The 26,991-nt window shown below is 41.3% G+C and overlaps 2 protein-coding genes across 5 annotated transcripts; one reads left to right on the forward strand and one right to left on the reverse strand.

The window, feature by feature from the left end:
- Positions 1-128: 128 nt before the first annotated feature.
- srpra (SRP receptor subunit alpha) lies at positions 129-6,601 on the reverse strand. The gene is made up of 15 exons (XM_058080466.1): positions 6,475-6,601; positions 6,219-6,358; positions 5,776-5,859; positions 5,520-5,683; positions 4,674-4,834; positions 4,010-4,169; positions 3,597-3,747; positions 3,397-3,527; positions 3,197-3,318; positions 3,034-3,120; positions 2,784-2,956; positions 1,518-1,731; positions 1,239-1,402; positions 974-1,072; positions 129-895 (listed from the first exon to the last, which is right to left on the reverse strand). Exons 2-15 carry the CDS (start codon positions 6,339-6,341, stop codon positions 767-769), a joined length of 1,962 nt encoding a protein of 653 aa, XP_057936449.1. The 5' UTR covers positions 6,342-6,358; positions 6,475-6,601; the 3' UTR covers positions 129-766.
- Positions 6,602-9,311: 2,710 nt separating this feature from the next.
- st3gal4 (ST3 beta-galactoside alpha-2,3-sialyltransferase 4) lies at positions 9,312-26,500 on the forward strand. 4 transcript variants are annotated; one of them, XM_058080369.1, is made up of 11 exons: positions 9,312-9,543; positions 11,414-11,482; positions 14,446-14,560; positions 14,778-14,867; positions 17,943-18,040; positions 18,704-18,764; positions 19,915-20,010; positions 21,761-21,950; positions 22,128-22,265; positions 25,370-25,522; positions 25,611-26,500. In XM_058080369.1, exons 2-11 carry the CDS (start codon positions 11,473-11,475, stop codon positions 25,698-25,700), a joined length of 1,041 nt encoding a protein of 346 aa, XP_057936352.1. In that variant the 5' UTR covers positions 9,312-9,543; positions 11,414-11,472; the 3' UTR covers positions 25,701-26,500. The 4 variants fall into 4 exon arrangements, with proteins under 4 accessions (XP_057936352.1, XP_057936351.1, XP_057936354.1 ...); XM_058080368.1 differs by having other exon boundaries at positions 11,414-11,488; positions 25,611-26,499; XM_058080371.1 differs by having other exon boundaries at positions 14,479-14,560; positions 25,611-26,499.
- Positions 26,501-26,991: the final 491 nt, after the last annotated feature.

The following is a 26,991-nucleotide window of genomic DNA, read 5'->3' on the forward strand; positions in this document are numbered from 1 at the left end:
ACCTTTTTGTTGTGCTGTCATCCTGATGCAAGAACGGTGCAACTTATTTGACACAGCAGCTTTATTTAGAAATGTTTTCATTCCCATAAATTAACTTTTTTCCTTCATATTGCATTACCACAACTTAATGAAGGGGGGGGAGAGATGTTTATTGATACATAAATAAAATTTATAGGAGCTGTCAATTTACAAAAAGTCTCAACTGAAATTAACAGGGCGTCTCCATTGTTATTAAATCTGGTTAGTTGTAGCTCCGATTTCAACTGGTGTAAATGTGACCATCTTTTCCTCTTGAGTAGGATTAATTCCATGTGTCCTTGATGGATCACGCCGCGTGTTGTGAAAGGTAACTATGACAACAGGAGACAAATAGGCACTATGGTCACTAAGCTTTGCTCAAGCAGCTGCTGTCAACCTGACCTTTATTTATTCCCATGACTGACTGCCATATGTTTTGTTTGTGCAGGTAGTTTTGTTTTTTTAACTCGTTCCTATTGAGTAAAACTGAGGTCTATTGGGCAGCTACAGTATGTGATAACTCAAGTGAATATGAGGTACTTTTCAATTTGGCCCAAAGAGAAAAAGCAAAAAATAAAACAAAAAGGGGGCTCCTCTGGAAGTGAAGGTTTAAAAATGACTGTCCTGAGCAGCGAGATGGAACACTCTTTAGAATTACTGCAAAAAGTGGAGAGAACAGGCAGACAAGAAGCGCAGGCAGGCAGTGTGGCAGAATGGGATCAACATGCAGCCATTTTTTGCTCTTGTTTTAAGCTTTCATCAAGGCGCTGACCACGGCGCGGGCGTTGAGACTGCGCAGGTCGTTGTAGGTCTGCCCGGTGCCCACGAACACAATAGGCTGGCCTGTGATGTAAGTCATGGAGATTGCAGCACCAACCTTTTCAAAGAGGTGTGGGGGGGAGATGTTTCAATTGCTGACAATTACAAAAAAAAAAGGTTAGTGGATTTTAAGTACCTTGTCATCGATGGTGTCAAACTTGGTGAGGACAATTCCGTCAATGAGACGAGCCTTGTCGGACATGGAGTGGTCTGCCAGAGCCTGGTTGAACTTCACCTGATGGCCCGAGAGAAAGATGTTAGTATATCTACCACTTTCTACAGTATCTTGTCTAACAAGCAGCAAGTTTCATTTATGAGGGCAGTCAATCGCTGGAGCAACACTGCCCTCTGGTGGACACTATAAAAGCATAAGGATGACTTTTCATCAAGGATGGCTTTACCAGTTGATCGACTGCCTCGTTGCCCACCAGAGCCTCCCCCACAAACAGGACAAGATCTGGCATGTTGACCGCAATGAGCTTAGCCAGCGCTGTCATGAGGGGGGCGTTGTCCTGCATACGCCCGGCAGTGTCCACCAGCACCACATCGAAAGCCTGGTTACGCGCTGTGGATAGACAGCAAGCCAAATTATGTGATGTGTAAATGGTAAATATTTATACACTATTGATAATATTTTCAGCCTTAATAAAAATCCTATGTTTCCCCCCCCCTCCAATTACCATAGGCAATGGCCTCCATGGCGATTCCAGCGGCGTCCTTCCCGTAGCCCTTCTCATAGAGCTGGACCATGGTGCGTCCTCCGTGCCGCTCCGGAGGATGCAGGGAGTTCAGGCGGCGCTGATGGGTTCGCAGCTGCTCCACCGCCCCGGCGCGGAATGTGTCGCAGGCGGCAATCAGCACCGTAAAACCGTTCTCCACGAGCCAGAAAGAGATCTGGACCAAGATGTGGAACAGGTGGGGTTTAATGTGTTACAATTGATGGATGTGTCAGGAACAACAAACATACAGTCTCAGGACACATGCAAGATAAAGTGGTGGCATTGCCATAATTTCAGATGGGGAATTTTTTTCCGACCGTGCCGACGGCAGGATATTGCTGCGCTTCCGTGCTGCTTGCAATCAGATCAGTGGTTCTCAAGTACCATCTTTGTTGTTTATAAGTAATGGTAATCATTTTATTTCATTTGAACATGCATCAGATTACAATTGAGTGCATCACATAATCAGTTCACAGTTCCACATGTCCAAAAGGAGTAGGAAGAAGCAAAGCTTATTAAATCCTACCCCTCCATCTGGTACTTTTACAGTCAGTAACTGTTACATTCAGTAACTGTTACATTTGATCACTTCCTGCCTTCCTGATATATATTTTTCTTGTTTTTTTTACTTTATTTTATAAATTTTTATTCTTATTTTATTATTAAAATTTTTGTCACGTACCGAAGTACGAGGTGATATGACCATACAATGACATAATGGGTACCATAGTAAGTGTCAATATAGTGATATATATAGCACATCATGACTGGTTCAAGACTCTTCATCCTTGTATTTAGCAAACATCAACTGCTTGTATTGTTTCTTGAATTGGCTCATCGTTGTGCATTGTTTGAGGTCCTTACTCAATCCATTCCATAGTTTGATTCCAAATACTGAAATGCTATGGCTATGGCTTTTTAATGTAGTCCTAGCATATAAATTTAGTACTTCCCTGAGATCATATTTCTCCTCTCTTGTAGAGAAGTATTGGATGACATTTTTAGGTAATTGGTTATTTTAGCCTTATGCATTATTTTAGCTATTTGAAGATTAACTATATAATTTATAGATCATAAGTGATCTTAAACAAAAATAATACCTAAATGAACTATATTACTGTCTTTCTGCAGTGATAGAGCATAATAGTACTTCCTATATTACAATACTACCTCAGAACACAGAAATTTGCCATATAGTCTGTGTTTAAACACAACAAAGACACACACCTTTGCCAAATTGGTGGACTTTCCGACCCCATTGACGCCACAAAAAGTGATGACAAAAGGTCTTCTCTGGCTCTGCGCCTCCATGACGTCTCTCAAAATGTCCACCCTGCGTTTGGGCTGCAGGATCTGCACCAGGGAGTCCTGCAAGGCCTGCTTTACCGTCGAGGCAACAGCTAAAGACGCAAAAATTGTTATCCATGGAATATTGCAATTTGCTATGTACAGTAACCAAAGAGACTGCCTGACTTACTGGTGAATGTGCCCATGACTTTGCCTTCCAGTTTTTTGGCAACAGAGTCACAAAGCTGCAAGGCGATGTCGGCTGCTACATTCTTCGCTGTAAACGCACATTAGCTGTTCAACGTCCAATCATGCACAACGAATGAACAAACAACATGGAGTCCGAGTTATACCAATGAGGTGCTCCCTCATCTTCTCCAAAACGGGCTCCATGTCCTCCAGGCTCAGGCTCTTGGAGCCGACTAGGCCCTTCAACATCCCAAACATGCCCCCGAAACCTCCACTCTTTTTGGAGCTGTGAAAAATGACAAAAATGGTCTTCTGAAAAGCTGTTTTGTGCTTACGATGTAAAGCAAGTACGTCCATTGCCTACCTTGTTTTGACAGAATTTACAGCCGCTCTCTCTTCCTCCTCCTCCTCCGCCTCTTCCTCCATCTCTTCTTCCTCACTGGAATCACATTCCACGGAGAGCAAGTCTCCCTTCATGGAGCTTAGTTGCATCCCCTGAAAGCCATCCAGACATCTTAACACTGTTTCATGAGAAACAGCAACAGCTTGTGTGTGTTTACTTACAGGGTCAATAAGTGCTTCCTGGTTTTGGTCACCACCATTTGGAGAAGTGTCTCCATTCCTATCACTATAGTCCAGGTCCTTGGTACTGCTGCCACCCATGTCCCAAACACGCCTCTGTTTCTCTTTGGGCTTCTGAGGCTTTGGAGACTTACTAGGAGTAAAAGAATGATAAGATATGATAGCACACAGGAGTGGTTAAAGTGCAAAAACAGGCTGATACAAATCTGAATTTATATTCATGTGGACCAAGTCACAGGTTTACAGTATTTCGCGGTTATTGCAGTTTATCTAAGCAAGTTAATTGTACAGTTAGAGCATTTTTCTGAGCAGGATAACTTGGCTTTCATTCTCAGATGATGTAATATGCTGCAAGACTGAACTATTAATGTAGCGAACAGTGAGTCATCTCTCACCTGACTTTTTCAGCAGGTACGGCAGCACGCTTGCGAAAGAATTCTTCTCTCTTCTTTTGCATGATCTCTTCAGGAGTCAGGCCATGGTTGCCATTCTCAACCAGCTTCTGACCGGAAGAAAACGGGGCTTTGCCCTCTTTCATGGCATCTGCAACAGGAGCTGTAGGAAGAAATTGAACAAATCCAATAAAATCAACTTTTTAATGATGTTCTTACACCTAAATGAGCACCGACTGTCAAACATTTAGAGAAGAAACGCTCAGATGGTGGCTTTTGAAATTTCTTGTTTTCATAATGTCATGAAGGAAAAATCGGGACAACTTAATAATAAATAACAACAAAATAATAATAAAGGCTTTGCTACACATCTTAAAATATATGCCAAATATATGTCAGTCAGCTACAAACGTGGGAGCTGTTAATTTGATTGTTTTGTATTTCTACAGCAGAATTGGCTAACTTGGCGTGATGATCTTGGACAAGTGCAGCGTTACAGAGCATACACAAAAGGAGGCAGGTGTGTACAAACATGGCTCACACAAACTAATGTGTTCCCTGTACGTTTTCGGACCAATACACTTCCAATACACTGTTGTGGGTGGGACCTCTGAGGCTTATTTACAACTGTTGAAACACTCCATGACATAAGAAATGCAACACTTACCTTCTTTTTTGGTATTTTTGCTCTTCTTGCCACCCTGTTCCTTTCCTTTGTCCCCTCCTTTTGTTTCGATCATTGACTTCACAGTTTTTTGAGATTTCTCGGACTCCTTAAAAGACCGCATGGGGACAGGGCTTCGAGCTTTGCTGCTCTTTTCCGCCTCTCTGTTGGAAAACATGAACAGCATGCTGCCTTTTACACTCAATGACATTGTTTGATTCGGCACTATTGGTGGAAAAAAAACATTTAGTTGCAGCTGCACAGCGGACACACAGCTAGGAGTTCGATTCCACCCTCGGCCATCTCTGTGTGGAGTTTGCATGTTTTCTCCGGGTACCGGTTTCCTCCCACATTCCAAAAACATGCTAGGTTAATTGGCGACTCCAAATTGTCCATAGGTATGAATGTGAGTGTGAATGGTTGTTTGTCTATATGTGGCCTGTGATTGGCTGGCCAATCTGGTCCAGGGTGTACCCCGCCTCTCGCCCGAAGACAGCTGGGATAGGCTTCAGCACCCCTGCGACCCTCGTGAGGATAAGCGGTAGAAAATGAATGAATGGCTTTCATTGGAGGTACCAAATGGGAAAAGTGTGATGACAACCATAGCACCAGCAATTGATCTCATAACAAAAACAGACAGGGATGCACACACAATTCAGTTGCATTTAGTCTTTAGGCAAAGAGTCTCCCCTATCAAACACCCACAAGGTACATATCCAATTAGGAGTTAACTTGTTTTTATACTTGTATGTACATTTAAAAAAAGAAACAACAAAAACTCCAATGTATTGTGGGTGTAGTTTGCACTCTCCAGTAACAGCACTGTCGATAGGTGTGCCCGATGCTTACCGAAGAAGCATGTTGAAGTCGTCCTCAAATTCAAAGCTGTGGTTCAGAAGCTTCATGGCTCCCTTCTGCTCCAGTTCATTTTTATAACGATCCCTAAAGTGCAGCTGGACGTCATCTATGAACTTGTCCACATAGGTCAACGTCAGGATCTTTTGAAAACCCACCTTGAAGCGGAAGCGGAGGGAAAGAGACATCTTTATAAGACACTGGGAGATCCATCATGGCTTGTTTACTTTGAACATGTTGCCAGACTTACCACAAAAATCAACTCAAACTCGTTATCCAGCTTATATTTAAGACTCAGGGCCTCATGGTTGAAGGAGTTATTACCACTTCTCTCCTGGAACGGGACAAGTTGGCATAGACAGAGGGCATTCTTAAAGGTCATGCAAGTGTAAAAAGATGCTAGCCACTGTAAAACACAACAAAGCTAAGACGATCTTAGCTCTGATAAGAAACTGCATATAGATACATGGATTGATTAATCCCAAGAGCGATTTTTAAAAAAACAGCACACACGCAAGAGTATACATTTAAACACAGCACACATAATTGCATCATTTTGTTCCCAGTTGACAATCATGCTGTAAGAGTGACTACTACGAAGTCACCATACGCCTACGTATGGTGCTACCTGTTAGCATTAGCATCGTGAGCTAGTCACAGATTAAAACAAGATACCTGCCGTCATTGGCTCACCTGAAGGATCACGGAGCGGATAAGGGCGTTGACAGGCCCGGTGAAGGACTCTGTCACCCCGGTTCCCTGAAAACACCACAGCACTATGCCCCCTTTGCTGAAGATGGTGAAAAAATCTAGCATCTTGACACCGAATAAACCTGCACGAGCAAGCGTAAGAAACCTTACGTTAAAAGGCCTGTGGAATACAAATAGAACCAACAACAAAGCCAAATTGAAATGTCATTCTCAGCTCATAATTCATATAATAACTCACCAAAACAAATGCCGAAATGGAAAGGAACCCCCCCTCCGCCACGAGTTGGATCCACCGCTGTAGCGCAAAACACTTTTTAGACACGTCACTCGCAGTTTCAGGAAATGACGTATTTTTCCGGCTCCCCTGTACGTCAGTAACGCAGCGCATGCGCAGATTGATTTATATGCAAGGTACGTATTTAAAAAAAATCGGCGTTTATTAATTTAAATTTTACGTTTTTAAATTGAACGTAACGTATCAATGTCGTTTAAATATACAATAAAGCTAAAAGTTAAAAATGTATATATTTTCGTTATTGTTTAAAAATATTATTAATGACCAAGAGTTTTTATAATTTTCTATAAAAAAGAGACGTTATACCGTTTTTCTTTTTCCATGTGTTTAAAAATAACTATACATATATACTATATATTGAAATATCTGCATATTTTTCCTTTGTTGGAGGCCAGAATTACCCAGGGCAGCCACAAGAGGGCAGTGCTGATCATTCGGACGGAAATCCTCCATCCATAAGCCCAGTGATGCATGGTGAGATGCTACAAAGAAGAAACAGGAAACAACATCTTTGGGTTGTATCCTGTTTCATTTTCTTAAAGTTGCAATCTCATTGTGCATTGTGTACTGTTGAATTTTATACTCTTGTATTGTGCAGTTGGGTCATCTGTATCCATGATTGAGCAAATGCAGATGAATGCGTGGGACAACATTGGAGATATATTTTGTACTTGACAATGTCCATGTCCATGTATCATTACTTGGAATAAATGACCAAGATCCACAATAATGATCAGCCTATCACTCTCGGCATTTGTGTAAATAAACCAGGCGCTGCATGAGGTCCAGCAAGGCAGTACTCTTGGCAGAACCTTGCTGGCTCAATCAAACATACTGGTGGTAAATGTAGAATATGATACCACTGAATGTGTGATGCAACTGGAGCATGACATTGGTGAGCCTATAATTGTGTTGTCTGCCATCTGCCAGCATTCTATTTTTTTCTTTCCTCTTAAAGGATTTATTCTAATGCTAAATCATCACCTTCCCATTTACCCCTGCTTCCCCTGCAGGGCACTACGATGAACAAAAGCCCCTTAATAGTCCAGTGTAGATACATATTTTACATAAATAAACATATTTAGAAATACAGTCTTCCCTCTACCAGTTACTTAGTGTTTCCAATTTCCCGGCTTCACTCTATCATCCGTCCATCCATTTTCTATGCTGCTGATCCTCACTAGGGTGTGCTGTAGCCAAACCAGCAACCAGAGTGATGATAAGCTGCATAGAAAATAAATGGATGGATGGATATTTATATCTCCCAACATGTCAAGTATGGCCAGAAAAAGCCGCTTGATGTGTTGCCAGTCACTTAAAAAAATGTCTAGAAAAGTCTGATTATTTGCTATATATTGGAATATTGGAACCACCGATCCCGCCTGCTACGTCTTCTTATTCTTTGCGTGTGTGTTAAAAGCAGCATTGCGATGCATACCGCCACCCACTGTTCAGAGTTGCAATGACACAGCCAAAAATAAGTACTATGTTTAAATAAGTAGGATGTTTCCAGTTTGACATGGCTCAAGAGGAAGGACTTTTATATCGATGTTTATTAGATAGCCTGGATGATGCCCTCCTTTCAGGAAGTGAATGCTTTGTTGACATCTTGTTCTCCAGCTTACTATTAAATCTGAAAATAGTCATCAATCCTAATCCTCTCATGCAATGTGTCATCATCATCCCGCCGCTTTTACAAAGATGGGGGGGCGAGGGGGGGGGGGGGGGGGAAACAGGTCAAGCTGCTGCATTCTGCTGCTGGACCACCAACAGTCAGATAAAAAGCTCTCAGCTGCTCCGTCACCACATACACGGTGGTCTGGCCTGACCTGAGAACATTTAGTTCTGCGGTGAAGACGTTCCGCTCTGCCATGCGGCTGCAAAGCATCAGCTGCCTCAATTAAAGGAAATCCCAACATCTTGTCCGTTTAGTTTTTATCATGAATCACAAATGTAGACCATACAGTCAAATGAGAAGTCTGTGATTAAAACCGGGAAGAACAAGGTCTTTCGATTCTGTTTTCTGTTGCGTTTTCTCAGATAAATGCATCTACGGACGTTTATTCAACATGAGGTTGAGGTTTATGTTCGAACATAGCAAATGAGACCATTATAAAGTTGAGATATTGATGTTATACAATCATATATACTGGACATCATTGGTGTCTGAACCTTTTCCCCTGCGGGTCGCACACTACATGTAGATGCCAAAGAAGTTTTTCAAAAAAATAATTAATTCATCAAAAAATGTTTCATGGTTGACTATGACCTATAATGAGTAAAAAAAAAGGCTACATCATAGACATGAATGAAAATACAGTGACTATATGAAAGGTGTATTTAAATAATAATAATTGCTGTATGTGTTCTGTCCACAACAATGTCTTGTGTCTGTAACTGTCACATCGTGTGGACTGGTGCATGTCTCCACTGTCCTCATCATCAGCCATCCACATGATGTTCACTGCCATGTCACTAACACTTTTCAAAGAAAATACTCTGGTGTGATCTGGAAATAAATCAGCTCTGTCCAGTAAAACCTCATTTAAAAAAACTTTCATACAGATTTCTGTTAGGACGTTTGGATAAACATGAGACCACGTGACACAAACAGGAAGTGTCAGGATGTTAGTGGCCTAGTAGTATGCAGACCACGAATTTAAACACAGTCATTGTATTCCATACTTGTCAGTGGCTATGATGTCTTCCATCAGGACACGTGCAGGAGCAGACGGGTACTCTTATTGGTGGTCCTCGCGCATGCGCACTGTGTGGTCGCTGGGACAGCGCCGCGCGCTAGGAGGAGAGGTGGGGTGGATGTTGAACCAAGCTTTCCCCGCTATGTGGCTGCGGCCGGCGGACTATACAGCTGTCAGTTAGGCCAGCGGTTAGCCAGGTGGCGGCGGCTCTAAGCTCCGGGAATGTCTTGACGCACTCAGACCCCGCAACGCTACCAGGACAAGACCCCCTTCTCGTAGCATTAATACTATATCTTGTCGGCCTACTACTCGGGTGAGTATAAAAGCTAAAAAAGTACACGTTTCATTTGGCTAGTCGTCTCATGTTTCGTGCATTTGAATAATTTCTGTCATTTATGTGCTTAGACACTTTGTACACACACGATGATATCTGTCAGGGTTAGCCCAATATTCCCTGGATGTGCCTTAATCACAAACAGATGTGTTGACTAGCATTGATTCTGGTGAGAAACATGCATCCTGTGTTTAATTTAATTTTATTTAAGGATGATTTTCATCGCTGCCTGCAAACAAAGCAAAGGTGTGCCCTTCATGTTCATTGTTTTGATTGCTACCTGTGCATCACATGCTTGATGGGACCTATAGCAACTAGTGATGGCGAGGCAAGCTTCATGAAGCATTGAAGTTTTTTCCATCAAATTGGTTCAGTCAAGTATATTTCTTCCTAAAATTTCGTTAAGGTTGGCAGGTCTGGCAATGGAAACTCTGTACTTTTGTTATCTTTCCACCAAACAGATTGGTATCTGTTATATCATATACCGCAGTTATATTGTTGTTCAGAGCAAGGGAAACAAAAAAAGGATTTTGTCAGAAACACACCACAAACACAAAGCTCACAAATCGACATTGACATATTTAATATATAATTTGTTTTTAGTTTTTAGAATGTAGTTTTTTACATTTTTGACTTACTTTTACCCGCATAGCGTGTGCGCTTTTTGGGTTAGTTAGTAGAAATGTCCCTTATTAAATGCATCCTGATATTAATTTTCTATGCCGCTTATCCTCATTAGGGTTGCGGGTATGCTGGAGCTTATCCCAGCTGTCTTTGGGCAAGAGGCGGGGTACACACTGTCAGAGTCTGTCGTCGTTAGATAGTCCATTCAACTTATGGTGTGTAACTCGCCCGGCGCTTCATCCATGTTCATTTCAATTTCGCTATCAAAGGTGCCGGGTGGGCTGCACGGTGCCCAGCGGTTAGCGCGCAGGCCCCACAGCTAGGAGACCCAAGTTCAATTCCACCCTCGGCCATCTCTGTGTGGAGTTTGTACTCCGGTTTCCTCCCACATTCCAAAAACATGCTAGGTTAATTGGCGACTCCAAATTGTCCATAGGTATGAATGTGAGTGTGAATGGTTGTGTGTCTATATGTGCCCTGTGATTGGCTGGCCACCAGTCCAGGTTGGACCCCGCCTCTTGCCAAAAGACAGCTGGGATAGGCTCCAGCACGCCCACGACCCTAATGAGGAAGAAAATGATTGAGTTTCCTCTCATCATTGTCAGAGTCTGTCGTTGTTAGGTAGTCCGTAGTCCCCAGGTGCAACGTCACTTTGAACTTCCTGTCTTTTGTTAAGCCTCCTAGCATGCTAGCAAGCTCTCAATCACTTCACTTGGCTTTCGTAGGAGAGATAGGTGTGGTGTTGTTGGAACGCCCGGGAGGCGTGGGGGACGTTAAGATACGTGCTGTATGTATTACATGTAGTTCTCTGGTGGCTTTGTATTATGTCCCTGTGTCAGCAGGTACTCGAGGAGTGCTTACCCAAGTAGAACAACATTTTTACAGATTTAGGAACACGCATAAGGCGCCCAGCATTTTTAAGAAAATTAAAGACTTTTCAGTGCACCTTATAGTGCGGAAAATACGGTCAGTAAATTCCCATGGAATCCTTTTAGCAGAGTCACTTCCAGGGTAGCTTCCTGAATCATCCTTAATGACTACAGTGTGTGACTACCATCTGGTGAAAAGTGCAGGTCTGATGCCACTTCCCAAATACTAATTCACTCTTTTGTCTAATCAGGGCTGTGTGTCACGTTGAAGGACTTGCTTTCTTTTCAGTTCTTTAATCCAACTCCATCTGACCGACTCTTTGCTTGCCTTCTTTCCTGCTCTGACTTTTTACCAGGAGAACTAGCAAAGCCCGGATCAGTTGTGAGCTCCCCAAGAGAGACGGAGACACTGGAAATGACCAAGGGTAAAGGTAAACATAATCACCTCTTATTGGACCATTGGATGTTTTCCTGCTTGTTGACATTTTAAAACAGGGGCTATTTAATTTGTGAGGCCCTTGGGATCTCCTATTTTGAAAAGCGCTTTTTTAAAGCATAGAAATACACTATTGATCCAAGTATTGGCACACCTGGCCAACAGGAAGTAAAAACCTGAACAAATATTCCATGGGAGGACATTGTGTAAGATTTTCAAAGCGCGTCTGTCCAAATATTTGTGAGGTGAGATGTCACTGATATTGATCTGTAAGAGGTTCATCCCAAAGGTTCAAGTTCAAGTTCAAACTTGCTGATTCTGATTCCACGTCAAAGCATTAAAGGTGTATACAAGATGGTGTATACAGCAAGTGTGGAATTCAATGTTTCCAATCGCCCTTTTTTGCGACAGGCATCTCTGAAATTATTTCTGAATCACTATTCAGAAACTGGCAGTTTGATCCTCACTCCTTCCACCCAGTCACTGTTGTTGTGTCCCTTGGCAAGACACCCATCTTGTCCCCCCAGTGCTGCCCACGCTGGTGTATGAATGTGAATGAATGTTTGGTGTTGGTCGGAGAAGTCATAGGCACAAATTGGCAGTCACGGCTCCGTCAGACTCCTCAAGGCCACCTGTGACTACAGATGTACAATACCACTACCGGTACTCACCACCAGTGTGTGTGTCACTGAGTGACTGAATAATGGCTTCTCTTCATTGTGAAGCGCTTTGGGTCCCTTGAAAAGCGCTATGAAACCTAATCTGATATTGTTATTTTTAATAATAATAATAATAACAACTAGGTTTGAGCCTCACAGAGCATTAAAAAAAACAGACATACAATAGACCAGGAGAAAGAGTGTGGAATGGGATGGGAAATAGTGAAATATGACACCCCGTACACATATACAACAGCTTTGTATTACCTTGTATATTACTCTGGATTACCTTGATTTTGCTTTTGGTCAGTGGTCACACCAAATATTGGCTGGAGTCCCCAGACCACCAATAAAGCAAAAAAAAGAAAATGCCCATTTTAGGGTGGCCTTTTATTGTGGACAGTCTAATCATGATGTGGCACACCAGTGATGTGGGATGCAGAAGTGCTCACTATCACACATTTAGACAGATTTGTGAACGATGTTTGAGCGAAATGGTAGTATTGTGTATCGGGAATGAATTTCATTCATTCCATCTCATGAAAAATGGGAGCAAAAACAAAAGTGTTGCGTTTATATTTTTTACACTTTCTATGTCTCAACGAGAGACTGGACTACCACATCTTCAGGAGCTTTATCTCCACTTACAGGAGTTTTATCAGACACTCTGCTGTATGAAAATAAATTAAGACATGAAGGCAGCCCCAGGACACACTTGTGGGCCACAACTCACCGACGTAAGCCACCAATAAAGCAATCAGTTGTTGGCTCGAGAAGGCAGCACATCCCTTTTATTTCAGTTTCTATTCATCCTAAGCTCGACCTTCAGTTGGACTTTGCTTCTTCACACACAGTATGCCAACGCCCATTTCCTCCACTGTCTTCATCTAAGTCAAAAGGCGACACACGGAATCACACACCGTGTGATTCAATTAACTGCCAGGGATCTTCTTTCTTTTGTTTTTTTTTCTTTTTCTTTGGCACGCTCCGACCATGATTATCTCACGCCATGAGTAGACATGACCGTGGGACGAAGGATGATGTTAAAATGTCCAGGACACGAAATAAATGTAAGATCCTCACACTCTTTTTTTTTGTTTGTTTTTGTGTACTGCATTGTGATAAATTATTATTTGTGTTGGTGTGTAGAAAACAGCCGCATTTACTACGCTATCAGTACTAAGAGTACTCAGCAGGACCTGTTTCTCAATTTGTCATATGACCAAAAACACCTTTGGGATGAATTAAAACACCTCCATGTCAATGCCATCTTACCTCGTAAATGTTCTTCTAAAGAATAACGCCACTGGGCTAAATTTTTTCCCCTTACTGAACTTTCTGACTTGTCACCTCTGTTTGCTCGTCACCATGTGCTTGCGAGACAGGATGCCTGGAAGTAGAGCGACACTTCCTCAAACTCTGAAACACTGGCATGTTCGCCCCGCAGTTTGTTTTATTTCATTTGATATTTTTAGTCTGACACGGAGCCAAGAGGGGGAGTGGCGAACGCGAACATCATGAGCTGATGGCGGCTGATGTCTGTTGGTAATAGGCCGCTACTTGGCCCGGGAAAATCGGAGGCCAGCACATAAATGGACCAACAACATCTACGCAAAGCAATGTGCATTTAAGCTTAGTTTACTTAGCAAATCGAATAATTCATTCATTCATTTTCTACCGCTTTTCCTCACGAGGTTCGCGGGGCGTGCTGGAGCCTATCCCAGCTGTCTTTATGGCGAGAGGCGGGGTACACCCTGGACTGGTCGCCAGCCAATCACAGGGCACATATAGACAAACAACCATTCACACTCACATTCATACCTATGGACAATTTGGAGTCGCCAATTAACCTAGCATGTTTATGTTTATTTAGGCTTTTTATATAGCTTTTATGTATGGTCTTCAATCATGCACTGACTGGCATGCACTTTAATTTCATTGTATCATAACAATGACAATAAAGATAATATTTTTCTGCTATTAGCTACTTCTTGGATTAATGTTTCTCACCTAAGTAACAAAAAATGGATCCAAAAGGAGTATAAAGTGCAAGCATTTTGACAAAGAAGGTGAAAACACTATTGGATTGAATTGATGTGGCTGGAGAATAAAATGCGGCGTACATATTTTTGCAAGGTCACCTTAGTTTCCTTTTTTTTTTTTTTTTTGCTTATCATCTTGGACCAGAAAGGGTTGTGACCATACTGATGTTTTGAGATAATCATTTCAACTTTATATTCCTACCCGACCTGCTACTATTGGTGTTAATAAATGTTTTTTTCTTTTCCAACAGCATCAAATGTGTTTTTTTCTTTCTTGACTCCAGCATGGTGCCTTAGGCTTCTCCCAGTTATCTTTTTCTTCGTCTCCTTTGTCACCTACTACTGCTCCTATGCCATCATTCAGAGGTAACACACACACTCCTATTGAGGTCACTTAACAGCAAAAACATGCCCCCTGATGAATCCCTAGATGATATTTTTTGCACTTTTTCAAACTTTTGGAAGTAGTTTAATGTGTGTATGTATGTGTGTGTGTGTGTGTGTGTGTTTTTTTTAAACAACATTTAACAGCAGCAGCTCTCACTTTCACACCAGCGATTGTCCGTGTTTCTGTCTCTTTCAGTTACGCAGGCACCAGCAAGTCCGTCAACAGCAGCAAGTCTCTGTGTGGTGGCTGGCTGACGGAGAAGAAGTGGGAGAGCCTAAACTTTAAGTGCGTCACTGCTTTGTTTTTAACTGGGGAAGCGAGTGTAGATGACCTATTAGGGCGGGTGGGACATAAGAACATCAATGTGTTGGGGTCATTCAAATAGGGTCTATCGGAGAGATGTTCGATATTGGCTTTCTTACCTGTCATTACCCGTAGAGGCAACATCTGGAACTATTTGCAATTTTCACATTTACAACTGAATTGTATGTGTTAAAATTTCCCCTTCAATGAGTAACCTCCTTCACACAACATGATGAAATCTTTTTTCACTTCCTGGTTCCTGCAGAGCATTTACTGCAAAGGGAAAGATGCAGGCCGAGTTCTTATCTTACCTCTTTTGTGCCTCTCGTGGGAGCAAACGTGGTATCATTAATACCGTATTTTCCGGACTATAAGTCGCACTTTTTTTCATCAGTTGGCTGTTCCTGCGACTTATACTCCAGAGCGACTTATGAATGAAAAAACTGTTTATGTTACATAAACACTGGACACCTTTTCCGTTCATGTTTATTTTTTGTGTAGCTGAATAAGCATTGTGTTAGCATATCTTACATCTATTCAGCCTGTTCTCTATTCTTTTATTGTTAGAACTTGCCTTCCAAGAGGACGTAATGGCTGTTTTCGTCAAGTAGTTTGTTAAATTAATTGCCCGCAAAAAATATGACTTATACTCCAGTATGACTTATGTATGTTTTTTTGTACCTAATTATGCATTTTTGGGATTGTGCAACTTATACCCCGGAGCGACTTATAGTCCAGTAAATACGGTACATTTTTACTCCATGTGTACCTGTGAGAGAGTAATGAATAGCATCCTGACCACTCGTTGGTGGCTCAGTGAAACTTCTGCTGATTGCCGTTTTTTGGCGGAAACTTGTGATTATTGTCGGCTGAAAATGAATAGACTAGTGGCGACGTTGCCTCCCGTGTGTCGAGCCCATAAGTCGGTCATCATTTCCAAACATGATAAAATAATAGCTTTGTGTTTCTCCAAGGAAATAGTGTAAATCCAATTCGAAAAATCCCGAAATACCAACAAAAAATGTGCCAAAAAAGACATTTTTATTAAATCCTTGTGGATCCTTGCTATTTTCTGGTTGGTCTGGAACAGAACCCTTGCAAAAAGCCGGTATCTACTATTCTGTAATATGTACAAGGAGTTACGTACGCTACATGTGATTCTCTCTGAAGTATTTCAGAGATTTCAGAGAAGTATTTCTGAAGTATCTCAAAGTATTTCCTTGTTGCTCTGTGCTGAAGGTCTCACTTTTGCAGCAGATAAGCCAATACCGATGTTATCCTATATCTCCCACTTTTAACAAAGACTTTTTAGATTGGCTTGAATTTGTGGATGATAAAACTACATTCTTATGTTATCACTGCTCAGTTATGTGCCTATGTGCCTGTGTGCCATTGACTTGTCGGTTTGCTCAGCTGGACAATCACAAGCCACTGCACCCGTACCCGCACATGGCAGGAGTGCCCAAAAGGAGTTCGAAACGGCCACTTTTTTTTTTTCAAATTGAAACACGACATGTCACAGGATATCACATGAATGCTAATAATTATTTGCTTGGTTTAAAAACTTTTTGGAAAGCCCTGGTCTAGGGGATATATAATACTCAAGCTGTATGCCACATGGTTAAAGAAAACCGTACCGCAATTTAACCGGGAAAAAAAAAGCAAGACGATGGGACCGTACCATCGTGACTGAAATTGAAAAAAGAGAGAAAATGATCCAGCGGTGCTTCTCATTTTTCTCATTTTCTGTCATGCCGCCCCAGGGGACAGACATTTTTTCATCATTTGTTTTTTTTCACTGTAGCGAAGAGATATGAAATGCAATATGTCACAAAAACTGCACAATCAAGTCCTTACTGTGTTCCTGTGTATCTTCTCTACTGCCCACCCTTTGGTCCCATAGCAAAAATACCCATTTGAATGCCAAGCAAACCACTGTTTTTTTTTTTTTTGGTCATAAACATTTAATAAACATTTGCTACAAATAATTTTTTAATGCTAATGCTCTTTTCGGCCTCTCTGGTGGAAAACATGAACAGCATGCCGCCTTTTACACCCAATTATATTGTTTGATTCGGCACTATTGCTGGAAAAAAACATTTGCCGTCCATTGGCTTTCATTGCGGTTGCACGGTGGTCAAGTGGTTAGTGCGCCGGCCACACAGCTAGGAGACCTGAGTTCGATTCCACACTCAGCCATTTCTGAGTGGAGTTTGCATGTTCTCCCCGTGCATGCGTGGGTTTTCCGCGGGTACTCCAGTTTCCTCCCACATTCCAAAAACATGCTAGGTTAATTGGCGTCTCCAAATTGTCCATAGGTATGAATGTGAGTGTGAATGGTTGTTTGTCTATATGTGCCCTGTGATTGGCTTGCCACCAGTCCAGGGTGTACCTCGCCTCTCGCCCGAAGACAGCTGGGATAGGCTCCAGCAACCCCCACGACCCTCTTGAGGGGTAGCGGTAGAAAATGAATGAATGAATGCTTCATATGCTTTATTTTCTATCACAGAATTACTGTTTGTTTTTATTTTATTCTGCACAGCTGCCCTTTCACCTTTTAAAACTCCCAGATTCCTAGTCGCCGTTATGTGCATGAAGTACGCTATAACCCTCCAGGCAGTCAACGGTGACATTTTGCGTAATGAAACCCATCCCCAGAGTCCTGTCTCCACCTACTATGGAGTGCTGGCCCGAACATGAGTCTAGTAAATGTCTGCTAGCGTCTCTTGTCGAAAGACAGTAAGGTCATAAACAGCTGGAGTCCACCGCCAGTCCAGACAACAACAGCTTCACACCAAAATACAAGCAGCCACCTTTGTCTTGGGCCTTGGGGCCTCTGTGAATTTTCCCTCTACTCATGTGAGAGGATTTCAATAGAAACATGTTTTACCTGCCTAATAGACACCATAAACATCACCCAACCACATCAGTATGTTTAGCGTAATTTGTATTGTCTGTTTTTGATTTTTGTGTATCTTCATAAATGGGGGCAAAAACCCAAGTGTTGAGTACAATGAATGCAGCGTTATAATATCTCCTCTGTTGTTTCTCACCCAGCGTTAGCAGACAGACGCAGCTCTTTCTCAAACTGGATGATTTCTTCTGGCGGGAACATAGATCAAAGCTGGCGCTACCTTACGGCGTAAAGGGCAGTGGTACGTTTAGATATACACTACCGCTCCAAAGTTTGGGATCACTTGGAAATGTTTTTTGGCCAGTCTGAGATATGGCTTTTTCTTGGCAGTCCTGCTATGAAGTCCAGCATCCTGAAGTTGCCGCTTCACTGTTGATACTGACACTGGTGTTTGATGGCTACTATTTAGTGCAGCTGTGAGGCATCTTTGTCTTAAACTACACACTCTCTTGCACAGTTGTGCAGCGTTTTTCCGTCCTTGTTAGACCCAGTTTGTGCTGCTCTCTGAAGGGAGTAGTTAACAGCATGGTAAGAGATTTTAGTTTTAGTTTAGATTTTTAGATGGCTTTTCTAATCATCTATTAGCCTTATAAAATGATGAACTTGGATTAGCAGCCATACCAGGAGATTGATGCAGAGGACTGACAGTTGTTGATAGTAGGCCTCTATGCAAAAATGGAGATCCCTCTTTGAAAATTAATTTTAATTGTTTGTGAAATGGATAAAAATGTTTGTGAAATACATTAAATTTTGTTTTTCTTTTGAAAACAAAGACCTTTGCAAGTGATCCCAAACTTTTGAGCGGTAGTGTATCCACACTTGTATTGTTTATTCCTCTGCTGTAATCAAGACAGATCAGCTTTTAAAAGCACCTCACATTTTAAACTCTCCTCTTTCCTCTCAGAGCCGCAGCTCCTGAAAGTTCTTGCAATAACAAATTATGAGGTGCCGGCCAGCATAGAAAAGTAAGTGAAACAATGATGACAGTCCTTGGTCTTACTCTGCTATTTCACAACCGCTGCACACAACGGGGGTTGGGGGGGGGGGGGCGAAAACATGCACCTCGACTGTGTTACCTGCTCTGTTAGACTTAGCAGCTAATTTCCATAAGTCACTGACCATTTGTCTGATGAGGTTACATACATATATATGTCATATGACAAATATCACTTACACCCCATGGCAGGGGTGTCCAAAGTGGGGACCAATTGCGACCTGTGGCAAATTCTTAAAATAATAGTTTCTCAAAAAAGCAAAAATGGAAATCTCATCAGTAATTTTACAAGAATAAAGCCAAACTATTATTTGTTGTAAAAAGTTGTAATGTAACGAGAAAAAGTCTGAATTTAATGAGAATAACGTAAAAAAACAACAAACAAGTGGCATAAAGTTGAAATATTAAAGAAAGAAGATTTTAGTTTTTAAATGTCATAATGTGTGAAACTAAAAACAACAAATACAACATTTTTGGGGGAAAATTAGATTGCAGAATAAAGTCAAATATAATGAGTCATAGTATAAGTTATGATGAGAAGAAAATGTACAAAAAGAAAGTAGAAGTAGTTGGAAAAAGGAGAAAAAGTATGGAAAAAAATACCAATTTCATGAGAACAACCTCCTAATATTACGAAGAAAAAATATGTATTTTACCAGCATGGAGTTGAAATAGCAAAGAAAAAAAACATCCATCTTTTATGCCGCTGATCCTCAGTATGGGTCCTGGGGTATGCTGGAGCCTATCCCAGCCGACTTTGGGCAGGAGGCGGGGGTGGTCGCCAGCCAATAAAATAGGTTATTTTTAAAGTTGTAATATGACAAGAAAGAAAACAAACAAAGGTTTGCGGGGGAAAGTTGTATTATTATGGGAATAAAGTCAAGCCAAGTACAAATCTACAAAGATTATTCAAGAAGGAAGTTGAAATATTTGGGGAAAAAACAGCAAAAATGGGGGGGGGGGCAAGAGCCAAGTTGATATCTAAAGCATTTTTTCAACTATACTACCAAGCTGAGATGCAGTTTTTTTTCTTGAAGTATGATTTGTATAATATTCTTTCATTTGTCAATAACTGTCTTAGGCTTGATAACGTTATGTGTGGTGTGCCCTCTTTTTTTCAGCCTGGAATGCAGAACCTGTGTCGTCATAGGCAACGGCTTCGCCATTAAAAACACTTCCTTGGGAGACATCATTAACAAATACGATGTGGTTATTCGGTAAGCAACCTTTCTCCTCATAATCCTCTCCGTAATGCCACACAGACATCTCTTCCGGATTAAATAAGACGGAAAAAAAATAATCACTCACATTTTTTTTAATTTGAACAGAATAGTCATTAAAATACCTTCATAATATAAATAGAATTACAGTAAATAATTAAATAAAAGACAAAAAAAGTAAAAAAAAAAAGTAAAAAAAATCACAACAAATTATAATTACAGCAAAATTAAATAACAATAAATATAATTAATACAATTATAATAATAACATAATAAAAAATAATAAAGTCATTGCAAAATACGTTTGCGATGCAGCATTCAGATTTTGGGTTAATAACGACCCGGTTTATTTTCAGTTATATTATCATGTATTTGTTTTGTTTTTCCTGAAGAAAACACATCTCATTCACCAGAAGTGAGTAATAATTTCATGCACAAGCATACGCATGCGACATAACAAGGTGACGTCTGTGCTCGATGGCGCCGCTCCTGTGTTGCAGCACTAGCTTCTGCTGTCATTTTTATTACAATCCGGCCTCAGAATTTGCTGTGAGGTGAACACCGTTACTATATGAATGTACAGTAAGTGTTTTTGCATGTGGCATCAGAGGAAACTGGAAGCGCTAAAGGCTAATTTGAGACTCTGAGTCTATTAGCGGTGAGCACCCATACGTTGTTAAAATGTGTTTTAATAAATGTGTGAGTCGTATTTTGGGCTCAAACCGGGATTGAGCTTATTTGCATTTAGCCTGTTAGCTTTCTTCATTGCGAGCAAGCAATTGCAATTGAAGAGAAAAAGGGATGGTTCCGTAGCAGCATGTAATCAAGGTCACTTTCATTGCAAATGTTGATCTTCAACTCATCCTACGGTGACGTCTCAAACTGCATAATGTAGGCTTGATTCAACGCTTATTTAGCTATTGGCGGCTAGTCTCAGACCCTAACACCTGACAATAGTTGCAATACACTGTTTTAATAATTGGAATTTCTATGCCATGGACACTAGACCACAAATGACTTGAATGAATATCTATGACGTAATTGAACACAATACATACACTACATACTGTATATATAAAACATGTTGCAGCATGTGCATCTTGCAGGAAGGTCTCAGATCTCAGGGAAGAACTAAATTTGAAACATTTCTATGCTAGGACTACATTAAAAAGCCATAGCATTTCAGTATGTGGAATCAAACTATGGAATAGATTGAGTAAGGACCTCAAACAATGCACAACGATGAGCCAATACAAGAAACAATACAAGCAGTTGATGTTTGCTAAATACAAGGATGAAGAGTCTTGAACCAGTCATGATGTGCTATACATATCACTATATTGACACTTACTATGGTACTCATTATGTCATTATATGGTCATATCACCTCGTACTTCGGTATGTGACAAAAAAAAACAAATAAAAAAAAAATATATATAAAATAATAATAAAGTAAAATAAAATTATATTGGGAAAGCAGGAAGTGAACAAATGTAACAGTTACTGATTGTAAAAGTACCAGATGGAGGAGTAGGATTTAATAAGCTTTGCTTCTTCCTACTCCTTTTGGACATGTGGAACTGAACTGATTATGTGATGCACTCAATTGTAACCCGATGCGTGTTCAAATGAAATAAAACCATTACCATTAAGATCTTGTTTATCCAGAACCATTAGCATGGTGAAGTGAATGTAACTATGGGAGGGTCCATAACCATGTGATTCTACCCCCAAATCCACGCCCTAGGTTGAACAACTCTCCCGTGAAGGGCTACGAGGAAGACGTCGGCAACAAGACCACCATGAGGTTCTTCTACCCTGAGTCGGCCTCCTCCAATCCAGGCTTGAACAACGAGCCCGGCACCCTGATGGTCTTGGTGCCTTTCAAGCCACAAGATTTGCGGTGGCTGAAGGAGATCCTCTACAATGAGAAGAGGGTACAGGAATAATGAATAACCTTTGGCCTGCTGTAAGAGTTCCAGGGTCGTTACCTGCTAATTATGCTAAACATGGAGAGGCCGTTAGCCATGAGGGAGTTACTGCACCGCCTTGTCCTGCAAATGGCTTTCTTCTGTCGACTTATCTTTCCGTCTGTTTACGTTACGCACCCCTAGGTCAGGAAAGGCTTCTGGAAGCCCCCTCCCCAAATCTGGCTGGGTGACGTCGGTCAAATCCGAGTGCTGGACCCGCACTTTTTGCACCAGACGGAGGAGAAGCTGCTCCGGATCCCCCTGAACCCCAAGAGCAAACAGGTGAGCGAGCACCTCCGCTTCTTTAATGTGGACAGCTCATGAGGCTGCAGGCGGGGGAGGCGGACGGGCGCGGGGGGGGGAGTGAAACCATGGCTCCAATTTACTGTGACTGTCTGGAATTCGTAAGCTGCTGTTTCTCCTGCTGGGAATCATTTGTGTTGTTTGTTGCCATTCTCTCCCCCTTTAGCCCCCTTCACCGCCTCCCACTCACATGCTAACGAGGCTGGCTGGAGCGTCCGCCGAGCAGCCATGACTCCTTGACTGATAAACACTCCACTTGGTTAATAGTCTTTTGTGGGGGGGGGGGGGGGCAATTACCGAGGAAGATGCTGTTCTTCTTATCATCTCATTACAACATAAAGCCTTTGTTAGTCTCTTGGGAAATAATTACTGAAGCACTGTTTCCATTTCAACCATAAGCATTTTTGTTTTGATACTCGTATTGCGAAAGACTGGTTGTTCTGTTCAGGAAACAAAGAAATCACTTCGGAAACTCTGAAGCGCTCTCAATTGTGACAAGGAGAAAACATGACGTAGGACATTTTTGCAGCGAGTCATTGATCTGTTTTCACTTGAAAACTTGGACCACTTCTCTCTCTCTCTCACTCTGTCGCTCTCTCTTTGGCTTACAAGCCTGGACTTTGAAACACTTTTTTTTTCTCCCCTATCAATGACCTCTTCTATCTCCTGGGTGCTTGTGTGCTTGGTGGAGCCGAGATTTGTTTTGGTTCTGCCTGGTTGGCTTTGCCAGAGCGCCCTTTTGTCAAAAAATTGGTGGCAGCGAGCCCAAAGTGGACGGTGCATGAGAGGAGAACAGGGAGCAGGACCAAGATGGAGTGCTGCTAATAGAGACACAGCCTGTGGCTGCAGGCAGTTAACATCGAGGTGTTGACTGGTTTTAAGCTTCATAAAGTTTCATTACCCCAGCCACAAAACACAAAAACGACTACTGGGGTGCATGAGCTAATGGACAATCCAGCACATCACTTTTTTTTTTTTTTTTTGCTTTTTTAACCACAATTCCTTCCTGTTCATGCATTATTTCTCAGTAAACAATGCATGGACCTCAATGCTAAATGCTATACAGAGACAGTCAAAGGTTTGGAGACACCTTGCCATCTATTAGCATGCCAAAACTATGTCAAAACCAAACTGAGTTAAAAATGTAAAACAAAAAAATATATATACATTTTGACATAACGATATCAAAAATTTTGTGTAATGATTGTATAAATGGGGCTGCACGGTGACGAGTGGTCACAGTTAGGAGACCCGAGTTCAATTCCACCGCATGTTCACCCCGTGGGTTTTCTCCGAGTACTCCGGTTTCCTCCCACATTCCAAAAACATGCTAGCTTAGTCGGCGACTCCAAATTGTCCATAGGTATGAATGTGAATGTGAATGGTTGTTTGTCTATATGTGCCCTGTGATTGGCTGGCAGTCCAGGGTGTACCTCGCCTCTCGCCCGAAGACAGCTGGGATAGGCTCCAGCACCCCCCGTGACTCTCGTGAGGATAAGCGGTAGAAAATGAATGAATGATTGTATTAAAAAAATACAGTGTTTATGTTGTTTGTTGCGAGCGGGGCCCCTGTCTCACTTTGTTCAATGGCCCTTGAATGCACCATCAAAAAAAATGCCCGGTACCGAGAATGACACATTGTGAGAAGTAGCTGGGATTGAATGAGTTAACATTGATGTTTTTATTAGCATCACTTATTGTTGACTTAGTCGTATTGTACCGAGCAGCCAGGACAGACGCATGTACCACTTTGGTGACGACACTACAAGTTCCATTTCAGGTTCTGTAACCATGGTGACACTCTTTTCTTCTTCTTTTATAATGATCGAGGTGTGGTACAAGTGCTGCTAAATTCACTTTTTCTCAAACAAGCTTGTGGTTTCACATCACTGATTTCACCACGTCGTCCGGGGAAGTTGTTGCCGCCTCAACTTCCTCATCGGGCGTTCAGATCAACTCTTATGTTGGTGATCTTGCCTGGTATGAAGACGGACTGATGAGTTCAGACTGTGTTAGACACTTGAACACAATCATCTCTGTCTTCTGACAAAGCTGACGCAGCACTTTTTCTCCCGAAACACTGTCCTTATCTAAGCCGCACACCCAATGATAAGAATCATAAACACGTCTAAAGGGAAGCGCCCAGAATGAGGGACATGGTTACGTTGTGTTGCTTTCACTCAAGAGTCTTCAATGGGTCTTTGGTCAAGATCCATGTCTGTGCTGTGGGACAATAAAGTTTTAATGTTGACAAACTTTACATTAACAGCGTTATAGTTTAGGCTTTATTATTTAGTTAGTTAGCTTTAACAATATAAAAACAATTTAAATTAAAAGTTTCCTTAATACATTCATCATTTGCAAATGAGGAAAGTACCAAAAGGACCTGACGGTGTTTGCGGACCTTTAGTGCCATCTAGTGGCACAGTACCGTACTGCAGCTCCATAATTAAACATTCAGTTGGGTAACTGCATTGAATTTGATGCTTTTATTGTTGCTGTAATGCAAATTATAGTTGATAAGATGCTTTGAATTTCATTGCATTTTTCAAAAAGATGTTAATAAATTATGCTGGTTCAATACAGGTTGTTTGTATTTTTTTTTTTGCCAAAATGAAGTATATCCAAGCAGAAAAATGGGTAAATGAAGTCAAATACTATAAGGCACTGAGAAGATGCGTTCAAAGTTGTTGTGATGGTATGTAGTATTCTGCACACGTCGAGGGCCCCAGGCCTCCATAGGGCCCTAAGCAAAATTTGTTTTTCCTCAAACTTTCTCGGGGTTTCGAAGAACTCCAAACCCCCTGACCACTTCCTGTCTGACCCCCATTCAGCTCCCTTGGCACAGTAATACATTTACAGCAACACACACACATAATTATGAGTCTTACATGGCTGATTTTCTCTTAATGCGTCCACTCTATTGGGTAATATGAGTGTAAAGATTAATATAGGGGTGCTATTTTAAGTCTAGAGGGCTCTAATAATGGAACATTGTGTAAGAATTATGCTCTACCAAAATTTCTCTTTAAATTCCACACTAAATTTCAACTTTACAGATGCCACTTTTTTTTTTTTTCCAGTACCCGGTGCATCCCACCACAGGCATCCTGGCCATCTTTGTTGCCCTGAACTACTGCGACGTGGTCCACATAGCAGGCTTTGGCTACCCGAACTCCAAGAACATCAAGCACCCCATCCACTACTATGGCTATGACACCATGAAGTCCATGAAGGTAAAGAGGAGGCGGCTCTTAAAGGGACACACACACACACACAGTCTAGCCAACTTTTAACTGTTGTGGAATATGTTTTTATTTGTAGCACTCTCATCATGACCTCAATCATGAAGCGGAAGCCTTAAAAAGACTGGAGGACTCAGGTGCCATCTTGTCCTTGCACCCGCATTTGTGATGCGTTTTTTTCCACTTTTCTCAATGGGGTCATTAAGGTCATTAAGCGGCCAAGTGCAGACTTTTAAATAGACATTTCTGCTGCACACTTTGCTTTTTCTATGCATCTCTCAATCATGCTTTAGTCACATTCTAACTATAAAAATCAGATAAACAGATCACACAACTCGTGTTTATTGGACTGGAAATGTCCCAAACCTGACTTGCTAAGAACTTTTGCATTTCTTATTTATTTATTGTTTTTTTTTTCCAAAAGCAATACTGATACCACTGGATGTTTCTATTGTACATAATGAAAAAAGTTTTTTTTAATAAAAAAAAACTTGACTTTTTTGTACACTGTGGGAGAACTGGTGGCCTTCGTCGGTTGTACCACGTTTGGCCGCTAGATGGCACTCAACCCAAGGGCAAATGAAATTAACTAATATAATACACATCATCTATCCATTCATTTTCAATGCTGCTTATGCTCACGAGGGTTGCAGGGTTATGCTGGAGCCTATCCCAGCCGTATTTGGGTGAGAGGCGGGGTCGACCCTGGTCTGGTCGCCAGCACATATAGATGCACAATTAGCCTAGCATGTTTTTGGAATGTGGGAGGAAACCAGAGTATCCAGAGAAAAGCCATGCATGCACGAGGAGAACATGCAAACTGTGTGCAAACCACACAGAGAATCGAACCCAGGTTTTCCTGATCTCTCTTGACTCATTCACCATGCGACCCACACAACATATTAAAATACATTATTCAAATGAAATATTGCAAAACAAGTACAATATAAGTATATGAGTAGTAGTAGTAGTAGTAGTAGTAGTAGTAGTAGTACTACTACTACTACTGTCAATAATTTGATTTGGGTCAAAATCTACTGTACTTTGTGGTTGAACCTAAAATTATAACAATAGTAAAAAGAAAGTAAGTATAGTAAGAAAGTATGTATATTATATAAAATTTGTATATAACATTAATACAAATGGTATATATATAATTTGTATCAATGCTATACAGTGAAGAAAATAAGTATTTGAACACCCTGCTATTTTGCTATTTCTCCCACTTAGAAATCATGGAGGGGTCTGAAATTTTCATCGTAGGTGCATGTCCACTGTGAGAGAGATAAACTAAAAAGAAAAATCCAGAAATCACAATGCATGATTTTTTTAACAATTTATTTGTGTGATACAGCTGCTAATAAGTATTTGAACACCTGAGAAAATGAATGTTAATATTTGGTACAGTAGCCTTTGTTTGCTATTACAGAGGTCAAACGTTTCCTGTAGTTTTTCACCAG

Source organism: Doryrhamphus excisus, chromosome 8 (genome assembly GCF_030265055.1).
Source record: "Doryrhamphus excisus isolate RoL2022-K1 chromosome 8, RoL_Dexc_1.0, whole genome shotgun sequence".
NCBI lineage: Eukaryota > Metazoa > Chordata > Actinopteri > Syngnathiformes > Syngnathidae > Doryrhamphus > Doryrhamphus excisus.